Source organism: Chenopodium album, chromosome 7, assembly GCF_948465745.1.
Source record: "Chenopodium album chromosome 7, dcCheAlbu1.1, whole genome shotgun sequence".
Lineage (NCBI taxonomy): Eukaryota > Viridiplantae > Streptophyta > Magnoliopsida > Caryophyllales > Amaranthaceae > Chenopodium > Chenopodium album.
In genome coordinates this window covers 59,662,057-59,674,172 of record NC_137840.1, presented here as the reverse complement: position 1 = coordinate 59,674,172, position 12,116 = coordinate 59,662,057, and the positions used below count along the sequence as shown (strand labels likewise).

At 30.5% G+C, this 12,116-nt stretch overlaps 1 protein-coding gene across 1 annotated transcript; it reads left to right on the top strand.

Moving 5' to 3' along the window:
* Positions 1–6,162: 6,162 nt before the first annotated feature.
* Positions 6,163–10,090, top strand: LOC145639113 (putative choline kinase 1). The gene is made up of 8 exons (XM_081690273.1): positions 6,163–6,266; positions 7,134–7,553; positions 8,126–8,247; positions 8,380–8,575; positions 8,671–8,788; positions 8,940–8,987; positions 9,342–9,442; positions 9,586–10,090. The coding sequence occupies exons 2-8, from the start codon at positions 7,206–7,208 to the stop codon at positions 9,715–9,717; spliced, it is 1,065 nt and encodes a 354-aa protein (XP_081546399.1). The 5' UTR covers positions 6,163–6,266; positions 7,134–7,205; the 3' UTR covers positions 9,718–10,090.
* Positions 10,091–12,116: the final 2,026 nt, after the last annotated feature.

The following is a 12,116-nucleotide window of genomic DNA, read 5'->3' as shown; positions in this document are numbered from 1 at the left end:
TGAAACTCCTCCTCCTTTCTATCACTCGAAGACGAAAAAGAAATCACAGACAACAACAAATCGAAGACCAAAAACCGCGGTTTTGGGGTTTTATTTTCGTTTTTCGATTTTGATGTTGTTTTCGACTTTGATGTTTTTCGATTTCAATTTCGATTTTGATTTTGTTTTTCAAGTTGCATGCGGTTTTGGGGTTTTATTTTCGTGATTTTTAGGTTTTTTTTCGATTTTCAAGTAATTTCGATTTCTGGGTTTCTTTTTTCGATTTTGTTTTTTTTTTTTTTCTATTTCTGGGTTTTGTTTTTCGATTTCAATTTTGATTGTGTTGTTTTCGATTTTGATTTTGTTTTTCGATTTCAATTTCAATTTCGATTTTGATTTTGTTTTTCAAGTTGCATGTGGTTTTGGGGTTTTATTTTCGTGATTTTTAGGTTTTTTCGATTTTCATTTTTTTTTTCAATCTCTGGGTTTATTTTATTTTTGTTTTCAAGTTTGTTTTAATCAAATTTTTAATCAATTTCGATTTTGATTTTTTTTTTCAGATTTTGATTTTTTTTCGATTACAATTTTTTTTTGTTTTCTGGGTTTTTGTTCGATTTTAATTTTTTTTTCGATTTCTAATTTTTTTTCTGGGTTTATTCGAATGTTGTTATATTTATTTTTTGGGTTTTTTTTAATCGAATTAAATTTTATTTATTTTCTAGGTTTTTTTAAATCGAATTTAATTTTATTTATTTTGTGGGTTTAATTCTTTTTAAACTGTTCTGGGTTTTTTTTTCTTTTAATTTCAACTCATTTTCTTTTTTATTTTTCTATTTTCTGGAATTTTTTTCGCAGTTTAATTAAACCATTTTTATCGATTTATTTTGGTTGTTTTAATTGGTGCAGGTACATGAATTTAGATCTTAAATTGAAGAATCAAGATGCAAGTATATTGATTTAGATGTTGTAAATTTTTATTTTGATTTATATTGTAATTTTTTTTATTTATGTTGTAATTTTTTTATTTTGATTTAAATGTTGTAGTTTTTTTTATTAATCTATACTGGAATTTTTTTTTTATTATATATTTATTGAACAGATTTGATTATATTGATTGTGATGTTCTATTTATATTTTGTATTCTCATTTAATTATAGTTTATTTAATTTTTAAGTTTAAAAAAAAAATTAATTTTTTTTGCACTTTTGGCACCGGTTAACCGGTGCCAAAAGTGGTGAATTAATTTTTTTTGGTACTTTTTGGCACCGGTTAACCGGTGCCAATTTCAAGTTTTGGCACCGGTTTGAACCGGTGCCTTTTAAAACCCCTTTTTGGCACCCCCCACTTTGGCACCGGTTCAAACCGGTGCCAAAGTCATTTTTTCACGTAGTGATAGTGAGCACTGTATATACACCTCCACCATCATACTTGCAAATAATGTCAATTCTCTTAACTTGAATTTTACCAAATAAAAAATTGTTTTAATAAATTATAATCATTTTGACAGTGTCTAATTTTACTTCATAAATTATTTTTATTTCAAATTTAAACTTATCTAAGTCCCAAAAACTTGAATAACCCTTATTTTTCTTGAACTTTATATCTTTTCCTAGACTAGAGTAGAACTTAGAGCTTACACAAACTTTTAAAAAAATCGGGCGTACAATAATTATTGTACATCCATTTTAAATCTCTCTTAAAGTGATCAAAAGTTACCCCTAAAATGAATAAAAGTTACCCTAATATGTATAAAAGTAACTCAATACAAAAAAAAATAATCTACATTTTATTGGTAAAGAATCACATTTTAAATGACTAAAATTCAATTATTAGTGATTGAAAGTAATTTTATCACCCTTATAAAACTTTTCTTGTTCGATTTATAAAAAAAAAAAAAAAAAATCATATTATGTTCAAAGTTACCCAAAAAAAGGCTTAAAGTTACCCTAAATTGGCTTAAAGTTACCCCTATACTGCTCGATGTACACTAATATTAGTGTAAACCGGATGTATACAAAATTTTTTGTAGATCTTATTGTGCACACCTTATTTCCATTTTCAAAATTGTCTAGAGTATAATAAGTAATGATGAAGGTCAAGACATACATTTGGTTTATCCATTTCAAAAATTAACATTAAGAAGAAAAACATCATGTATAAGGTTTACTTTTTAATGTTAGATTTTATTTGAGTTTAATACTACAATGTTGTTATGTTAGAGACATTCAGAGAAAATTAACAAAGACATAAAATTAAATATAAAAGACGAATTGTATGATGGTATATAATATTTTCGACATATTATATAGCAGTCGTCAAAATATAAGTTATTAAAAAAGATATTAATGGATAGAGAGAAATTAATTGGACTACCTTAAACACAGACTCTACTCTCTCTATCCTCTTCTTCTCGTCTTAACTTGATTTCTTTATTGACCATCACTACTTGTTACATGATAAGTCAAAAAGATATCCAACATTAAAGCATGAGTTTGGACTTGAGATACTCTTAGCTGTAGACTTATCATCAATTCACCAGTCAAGTTTGGTTTGCTCATTAAATTCATACCACTTTTCAAACTTAGTAGCAAGCTGTGAGCATGACACAAACATCAAGTCAAAGCACATTCTATTAAAATAAATTATCTAAAAAGAGCCTAAGAGGCTAAGAGAAATACAGTACTCAAACTTTTATTTATTTATTTTTTTTAACAAAGGGTAAAGAACAAATTAAGGATTAGAAAACGAAACTAGATTAACTCTACAGAAATTAGCTACTTGGTGTGCCTGATGGACTTGCTGTCTATCCACCTTCCTGATGCAGCAAACATCAAAGCGCTTTCCCTTACTCTTGATTCCCTGCAGAGTCCAAAAGTTGGCCATGTTAATTACCATCTGCTCTTGACACCAACTGTGTAACCAAAGCCGCACTATCTGTAAACATCTCGACCCTCTTGAAACCCTTTGTTTGAGCCCAAGTAAGAGCTCCTAGGCAAGCTCTTGCCTCTGCACAGAAAGCTGACTCCACCATTCCATAGCTTCCTCCTCCATCATATATAACATCCCTATTGTTGTGAGTAAAGGTCCAACCAATACCCATTTTCTTTGTATGTTTCTCCCACGATCCATCAATTTGGATATGAACATCATAAGTTCCATGGTTAAAATTACCCAGATTAGCAGCCAGAAAACCAGGTGGGTAAAGAGGTTCATGATTTCCCAAAACCACATTCTCTTTACTTTCAAAACATTGTAGTTGCTCCCTGCACAGTTGTATATTTCTTCTTACCATTGCAGGACCACCAGCTTCATTTCTAAAGACTCTACCATTTCTAGTAACCCATAAACTCCAAAGAGTAATAATAAGAGTCTTAATATTTACACTATTAATTCCATCCTTGCTATATAACAGCAGGATTTGGGTCTGAATCCATTCCTTTAGAGGAGTGTCATCAATTAAATTCACAGTTGGGTTAATAATACTATCACCCCATGAATCACTCAAACTTTTATGGAGCACGTAATTCTATTATCAATAAAGAATATACACACCATCCAATTGTCATATCTTACACTCATTTTAGTTATTATGTCGGGTAACAATACACGTAAAACACACCTAAATGTGTTAAACAATCTAAAAATAGTGTTTAATATATGTGTTTTTAGACACTCGGATACTAGACTTGTCCTACTTTGACACAATTATCTTTACAATAACTATACACGCCACAACAATGATGTTTCTTATATTATTTTCACATTATAAATTAAAGTTTAAATTAAAATGATATTTAAAAACCATTTTTATTTTATAATCTAATTATTAAATTGTTAATTTCTTTCCTATAATATATTTTATAATTTGTACTTTGATATATGCCCCTCAATTTTTGACCAACATCTTACAATATGTCAATATCCGTTTGTAAATTACACACTATTCTCTTTACCAAATATTTGCATGTACATAATACTAACTTTAATTGATTTAGATATGTTTTTTTTTTTTTTAACGGAATTAATTAAGACATGTTAATAATGCACTGGACTAATAAAATCAAGCATTATAAATATAAGATAAGAAAAGATATTAAAGATTTAAAATGTAATGCTCCATATTCCATAATTAAATTCAAATTAGATAAGATAGAATTAATAAATTCAAACTTAACTATTTATAAGTGCAACCGTGCAGGTGATGAAAATTGATCAGAATTGATTGTAATCGAGAAGGAAGCTTTAACCATTTGAGCTAGCCATCACTCTCTCTCAAATAACTTAACTTAAAAAAAAAAATTAAATACGGAGTATTTAATTCAATCAGTCAAAGTTTTAATCCCATAAGTGAAGCATTTAATTATTTTTAAAAACAATTCTTTATAGGGTAATGTCTAAATCTATATTTAATTTGTCAACTAACTCAACTTAAAAACAAATTAAACATAGATTTACACATTACCTTATAATGTTAGTTTCATATATTATTTTGGGTGTTTCAAAAAAATCTACCCCATATTGAATATGTTCCATTTTTAACTTATTTTTTTTGGAATTAATTGGTTGTGAATTGATCTGATGACATGACTCTAAGGGCCTGTTCCGATTTAAACAATTGAATTGAATTGAGCTGCACTGAACTGATTAGAGCTGCACTGAACTGAATTGAAATATTTGACTATGGATTAATAATTATTTACAATGGATTAGTAATGATATTAATCCACTAATAATTATGAAAAATAAAATGAAGTTCAAAATTAATCCACTAATAGTTTTTTTTTTGTTTGTTTAAATTTTTTATTTTCATGTTAATAAATGCCTTGAAATTAATCTACTGTAATAGTTTGTATGATAAAAAATGAAAAAAAAAAAACGAATAAAATATCCAAAAAAAAGACAAAAAAGGAAACAAAGACCCAAAAGTTCAAAACTACGCATTTCCATTCCAAACTATAAAAAATAAACACATCACACTTCCATTTTTTTCTTCAATTCTCACTTCGCTATTACACATCGCACTGCATGCCCTTCATCTCCGTTCTCCGACCACCCTAAACCTAAAAAAACTCCTTCATCTTCGGCTATTATATGCAGCTAACTTTTAATATAAACTAAAAACTATGAAAGTTAACTTTAATTATCATTAGCAATATCATTAGACATAATGATGAATTTAAAAACATCGGCTCAAAGGCATGCATAAACTAAATGTCATTAACAATATCATTTGCTAAATCACATAAACACAAATAAATTAGCAAAAAAACTGAACTAAACTGAACTGAACTAAAATTAAACTGAATAAAACATGCCCTAAATAAGGATTTCTCTACCTTGAATTATGCAATTATGATTTATGCTTTTCAAAAAAAATAAAAATAAAAATAAAAAAGGTAAATTAATTATGAATTATTTTATACTTTAATGTTAGATTTTAAATATTCTTTTTCTTATTTTATGTGATTGATTACATATGTGACTAAGGCCCCGTTCACTTCACCTTATTTTTGCTAAACTGAAATTATTTTTACCGAATTGAAATTATTTTTGCTGAACTTGAATTATTTTTACGGAACTAAAATTAATTTTACTGAACTGAAATTAGGTTATTGTTCTCTGTTGTACTTCTTCTTTAAAATTACTGATTTTTACTGAATTGAAATTATTTTTGCTGAATTGAAATTATTTTTACCGAACTAAAATTAATTTTATTGAATATTATTTTTTTAAGGTGAAGTGAACCGGGCATAATTTTATAAAACAGAAGAAGTATTTTTCTTTTAAAAAAAATAAAATAATACGAGTATTACAAGCTTAACGGATAAGGAAAAACTAGAAAAGGTAGACAGAACCATTTTGGTAATTCGTTAACCGACACCCTCACTGCTCTCTACCGTCATAACCGCCAACTGGGAGACAACCTACACGTGTCAATCACCCACTTGCACTATTCATTTCCATCCTTTAATTAATTTTATTATTTTTTATTTTTTTCTCTCACGTTAAGCCGAGCAGGACCTTTTCAGCTCATTTTCTCTCTCCTAGTCAGATATTAAATCCTATCAAATCCATCCACGTGTCCAAATTCCATTCGCCCCCACCTTTCACGCGTTTTAAACACGCGTGCCACAAATCTTCAATAATAAAAAAATGAAAAAAAAAATCTAAATTGGTTGATTTTCAAGAATAAATAGTCCAACTTCCCGCAATTGTTTCCTCTGTTATTGCAAGTTTGCAACTATCTAACCTGCATTTTCTCTCTCCTCTCATTTTTCTTCTTATTGGTAAGTGAAAATTTCTTCAATTTTCAGGGAAATTTTTTTAAAATTTTGGGTTTTTCTGTTTTGATTAATGGGTTCAATAAAAACCGGCTAAAATTGTCAAGAATCCTTAATTTTGTTCGTAACGTTTACATGTGAATTCATTTGTTTTTGGCGTATAAAGGGCGATGATGTAGACGGGATTTCAATCCCGAGAATTTTATAAGATAGAAGAAAGAAAAGATCTGAATGTTTGTTCTCCAACCAAAAGATTTCTCACTTTCTGGGGTTCTTATGATTTTTGGAAAACTTTTTTTAATTTTCATTTGATTTGATTATTCAATTGCCAACTTGAGAAAGAGATGGATGGATAGAAGTATTGAACATTAAAGCAACGGTTATAATTGAAAGAAAGATTTTGATTCTTTACTTTGTATTTTATTTTGGTTCAGTCAACCAATTCATCTTCCACTTTGATTGATGCAAAATTGCTTGTATTTGATGATTTTGATTAGTACAAGAATCAAATTTTTTGTTCTGATTTCTTACTTTATTATAATGATTCTCTTAAAGGCTTGCATTTTAAGTTAATTGGTCACTATTCTATGTACTTTCAGTTTTAGTAAAATATCACAGCATATTGCAAAAAGTTGATGATAATAATATCGTCCTTTCGTGTTAGAGATTGTCAGCTTTAGATTCGGTCGAATTACTTGTACAATTAGACTGAAAATAAGTCTTTGTTATACCCACTAAAGTTTGCTTGCATTATTTTTTATAGTCAAATATTAGTTGTATCCTTATAATATTAGTATAATATTCTTACACCTTTTATTTTACTTCATTTCTATATAACACCCATTCCTAATGTTCTGTTTCCCCTGTCTTAAGGTACAAGAACCTCCAAAACAAGCCTAAATACACCCTATTCTCATCACCCGAAATTCGATATCTAGTACAAGGATGGCGATCAAGACTAACGGATTCGTAGACGGTTCGCTACCCGAGGAATTGATGCAGATTTTGGTGACATTGGCATCAACATGGGAAGATGTCAATGACCCTAATTACATACAAGTAAAACGTTTAAGTGGTGCCATGACTAATGAAGTGTTTCAAATTCTTTGGCCTAACGATAAAAATGATCTTAATAGAAAAGTTTTGGTCAGAATTTACGGTGAAGGTGTTGAGGTCTTCTTCAATCGAGACGATGAAATTCGTACGTTCGAAAACTTGTCACACCACGGTCAAGGCCCTCGGCTTCTTGGCCGGTTCTCCGATGGCCGTGTTGAAGAGTTCCTCCATGCCAGGGTATGTATGGTTGTATGAACACATTCTTTGTTTTTTATTTGTTCATTTAATTCTCATGCTATAAATATTATTAAATCAAATCTTTTACAAACAATATCATAATTATTTTATTTTAGTGTGAATGTCATTATGTCAATTGTGAATGGAGTGAATGCTTGTTTAGAATTTTGTTACGTATTGTATACGCCATGGTAAACATGAACACGTTCATTTCTTAATATCCTAGCAAAGATATAATTATATTTGGATAACACCCTTTTTTTTTAAAAAAAAAAATCATATTAAGTATACATGTGGACGAACATTGAAGATAAATTATTGTTTTATGCACCCGAACATGTCCTTTTGGGATTAAAATACGATTGTTTTTTTCCATTGTTGCAAAATCGGCTAGTTGAGTTCATATCTTTTGAGTAGGTTAATGTAGCAATCATGTTTTTATTAGAAACTTATTAATGTAGATTACCTACTATTTACAATTCAATTATAACAATTAATCACATTAATTCTTAATAATTACGGAATTATTCCTTAATCTAATTATTTATTTTTCTTTATTGGGTGATTTACAGACTTTAACAGCAGAGGATTTACGTGATCCTGAAATATCATCACTGATTGCTGGCAAGATGAGAGAATTTCATGGCCTTGATATGCCTGGCACTAAAACTGTCATCCTGTGGAACAGATTAAGGTACTGAACTCGAGTTAAAAAATGATTTATCGAGTGTTAGGTGACTAACAGTTAACCAATTAGCCCCGAAAATTGAACTGATTGTTTTAGCAGCTACCTAATATTGTTCATTTTTTTCGTGGCGTTACATAGGCGTTGGCTGAGGAAGGCAAAGAGTTTATGCTCACTTGCAGACATCAAGGAGTATGGATTAGATACTTTAGACGACGAAATTCAGCTCCTAGAAAAGGAACTCACACAAGATGATCAAGAGATTGGATTTTGTCACAATGACCTTCAATATGGCAACATAATGATGGACGAACAGACTAAATTAGTCACTCTAATTGTAAATTCCAATGACTTTGTTTGATTAAAAACATCAGATTTTCTTTAGCTTATGCTCATAATTTGTTATCTGACTGAATTAATAACCTTCTGCAGGACTATGAGTACGCGAGTTATAATCCTATTGCCTATGATCTTGCTAATCACTTCTCTGAAATGGCTGCCAATTATCATACTGATCAACCTCATATTTTGGACTACACTAAATATCCAGGTAATTTGTTGGTCATGTAACTAATGTGTACTACTTTTATCCGGGTTTAGTTCAAATTATACTATTTACCTGACTATCAAATCTGAATGGATGGACTAGGGAAATACTTGTGACAGTTGAAGCTAACAATTTCTGTTGCATTTTATGACAGATGAGGAAGAACGTCGAAGATTTGTTGTTGCATATTTGAACTCATCAGGTTAGTGTTAATCAGTAAAATTTCAGTGATTTTTACCCTTTTCAAGCAGTTGAGAAATCTTTTTCAGAAATAATTTCTTTCAAAGTCTAAGCTTAATGAAATGTCGAAAAATTGGCCAGTTGTTTAGTGAGAACAAAATAAGTTATCTGGAGCTGACTCGGAATCTAATCGACTTGTATTAACTTAGATTCTTCATGTTGATATTTTATGTTTGTTTCTGCTGAGCCATCCAAATCGATATTTTGGAAATTTGCATATATTCTAATGTTGTACAACTTTCGTAATCAATTGATTCAATTTGTGTTTTCAATTCAAACAGCTTGATAATGTTTTTTTCATATGGTCCACATACAGGTGATGACATTTGTGATAGTGAAGTGGAAAATTTGCTCCAAAATGCTGAAAAATACTCACTAGCAAATCATATATTTTGGGGCTTGTGGGGAATCATCTCGGTAAGCATCTTTTGTTTACATTCGCGCTATCTCTTATCTTTGTTTCGTGATATAGGATTTGACAGTAGAATTGTAGGACATAATGTTTGGTTAAAAAAAAAAAATTCAGTTTTTGGTAACGAGTATTTAATTTGTCACGGCAGGCCTATGTGAACAATATCGACTTTGATTACAAGGAGTATGCGCGACAGAGGTTCCAGCAGTACTGGCTAAGGAAGCCTCAACTTCTCGGTCCCTTTGCAGTACCTCGTGATGACTGTGAAAATGGTTTCTGAAACTTGCAGAACATCAGAATACAGGATCGGCTTATTCATGATGCCAAAGTTTTGTAAATTAAGCGCAGTGTAAAATCGAAATGTAATGATCTTCAAAATGTTATCAGATCACTTAAGCATTGTGAATTTGTGATGCTGCTGCTGTAAATTGTAAACGGCAAGTACTTGTTTGTACCTTGTCAAGAGTTTTAGAATGTATCTTCTAATGACCCTGATTATGAGGAAACAGTACTTATCTGGTTCGCCGAAGGATCTGTGTTCTTGCATTGCTGTATACTTCCGAAATCTACTAGTTTAACAATCATATGTAATTCATTTTTAGTCTGCTATAACATAGCTACTCAAATTAATGAAGAAAACTCAAGTTATACAACATTATTGGCCTTTTACTACTATCTTGAAATATATTTACAGGCTTACAGTTAAGTAGCAGTAGTAGAACAATAGTACTCCGTAGATTTCTAACCAAAATTTTTCTAACACTATACAAAAACCTCAATACTAGTCCAATCCACAAAATTGTGTTACTTGAAATTCATAAGAAGGTAACAACTTATGAATGTTTGTACAATAAACTTCTTGAAAACCCGATCAATGCAAGAATGCTTAAGAGATAAATGCAAGAACGCTTAAGAAAGATAGGTACAGTATAATTGCCTATGAAATTAAAATCTTGTCACTACTTACACCTATAAATATCCATATACCTATAAAACCATACATATATATGAATATCAATATTTTTTCTGGTATACCTAATGACCATGCTTTACATACTTTTCTAATTTAAAATACTTTCTAAATAAAGTGTCAAGATTTCTCTTTGATTTGTTTCATACAATATTTTTAAAGGCAAGCTTACTTGGTCGTCAAAAGTCCATTAAACTCCGACTTAACCGGATTATTTAAGCCGAATTAGGCCTAAGCCAATAGAAGGGAAAGATCTCCCTAGCTACAAATGATGTTGTGTTATTATACCAAGTCACTAACTCGACACTTGGTTAAGTTAGAACAACTCTTTTACCAGCTGATCTAAGCACTTATTGGTTTGTTTCACGCTACATTATCAATAGAGGTATATAGAAAGTTAGATTCACATAGAAGTATTTCATAAAAAACTACTACCTCGTTCACTTTGTTCTACATAATATCATGGTTCAAGAATCAAGATGACTTTATGTAATCTATTAACCCATTATTAATATTCTTGTAACTTGTCTCTTTTCCATTATTTATACCCTTCTATTCAATTCACAATTAGGCTACGAAATTGCACTATATACTTTTTATGATACTCCACAAGTCTACATACATAATGCTTTGTCTAATTAATCTATTATCTTTTATGATCTATTTGGTAGCCAGTTAAAAATCACAATAGTAAAAGAGGAAATCTAAGTTCATCAGCCTGATTTACATGAGATGTAAATCAGGGGTATTAATGTCATTTCAATTATTTAATTTGGGGTATATTTGTATTTGCATCTCTTTCTTCCTCCACTCTCCAATTCCCATCCACCTACTTCCTCCAAGCCAGTAAATCTGCACACCAATGACACCACCACCTGTGGCGGTTCAAAATGCTGCTACGATGGTAAGGCTTTCCCCTAAGGGGTTGATATGGCCCTAATTTACACCGTTTGCTACTAAGGTGTCTTTTTGTAACCGCCGCGAAGCGACGTTGGGGTCGTCGTTGCAAAGAGAATCACAAGGCTGTGATGGTGATAATGGACGCGAAGAAGGTAGTGGTTGCGATGGACTGTGATGGTGATGGCGGCTGAGAAGAAGATGGTGGTGGTGGTTGTTCTGTTACTTGCCACCGTCACTAACAGGAATTTTGCATATGTTAAAAAAACCGTACAAATGAATATAATATTAATTGCAAGTACAATGTTTGGCCCACATCAGCGGCTGATTGACAAAATTTCGTCAATCAGGCTGATTGCCTGAGTGTGCCTCATAGTAAAAATAAATTAAAGTGTAATTTGAAAGCCAAATAACATCCCAGTGTCCATAGAAATGCAATCTCATCCTCATACTTTAGTTTTTCAATGTATAACTACTCTACATTAGACAATACAAAATACATTTGAAATTATTAAAAATTCAAGTATGATGTCATTGTCATCTTGCAACTATAAGAATCCAGAGGTATACAAATTCTTCAAAAAATACTAATAAACTTATCAAATAATACCTAATGATAATGACTTACACACTTTGTAACTTAGAATATCAAGATACTTTTTTTATATGTTTCACTTTATTATGGAAAGAGGTATAGGGAAAGCTTAGTCATAGTATGCTACAGCTAGTACATGTTCTTTCCATGACCCTTACTAGAATAATTTGATCATTGACCTTCTAATCTAATTCAATTGTCCCTTACTCTTTAAATT

What these genes read in the sequence shown, in the direction of transcription:
- LOC145639113 (XM_081690273.1), top strand. Translation starts at nt 7,206, where the DNA reads ATGGCGATCAAGACTAACGGATTCGTAGACGGTTCGCTACCCGAGGAA. An exon ending in ATCCTGTGGAACAGATTAAG is followed by an intron (nt 8,248 to 8,379) that starts GTACTGAACTCG and finishes GGCGTTACATAG; the next exon opens with GCGTTGGCTGAGGAAGGCAA. An exon ending in GGACTACACTAAATATCCAG is followed by an intron (nt 8,789 to 8,939) that starts GTAATTTGTTGG and finishes ATTTTATGACAG; the next exon opens with ATGAGGAAGAACGTCGAAGA.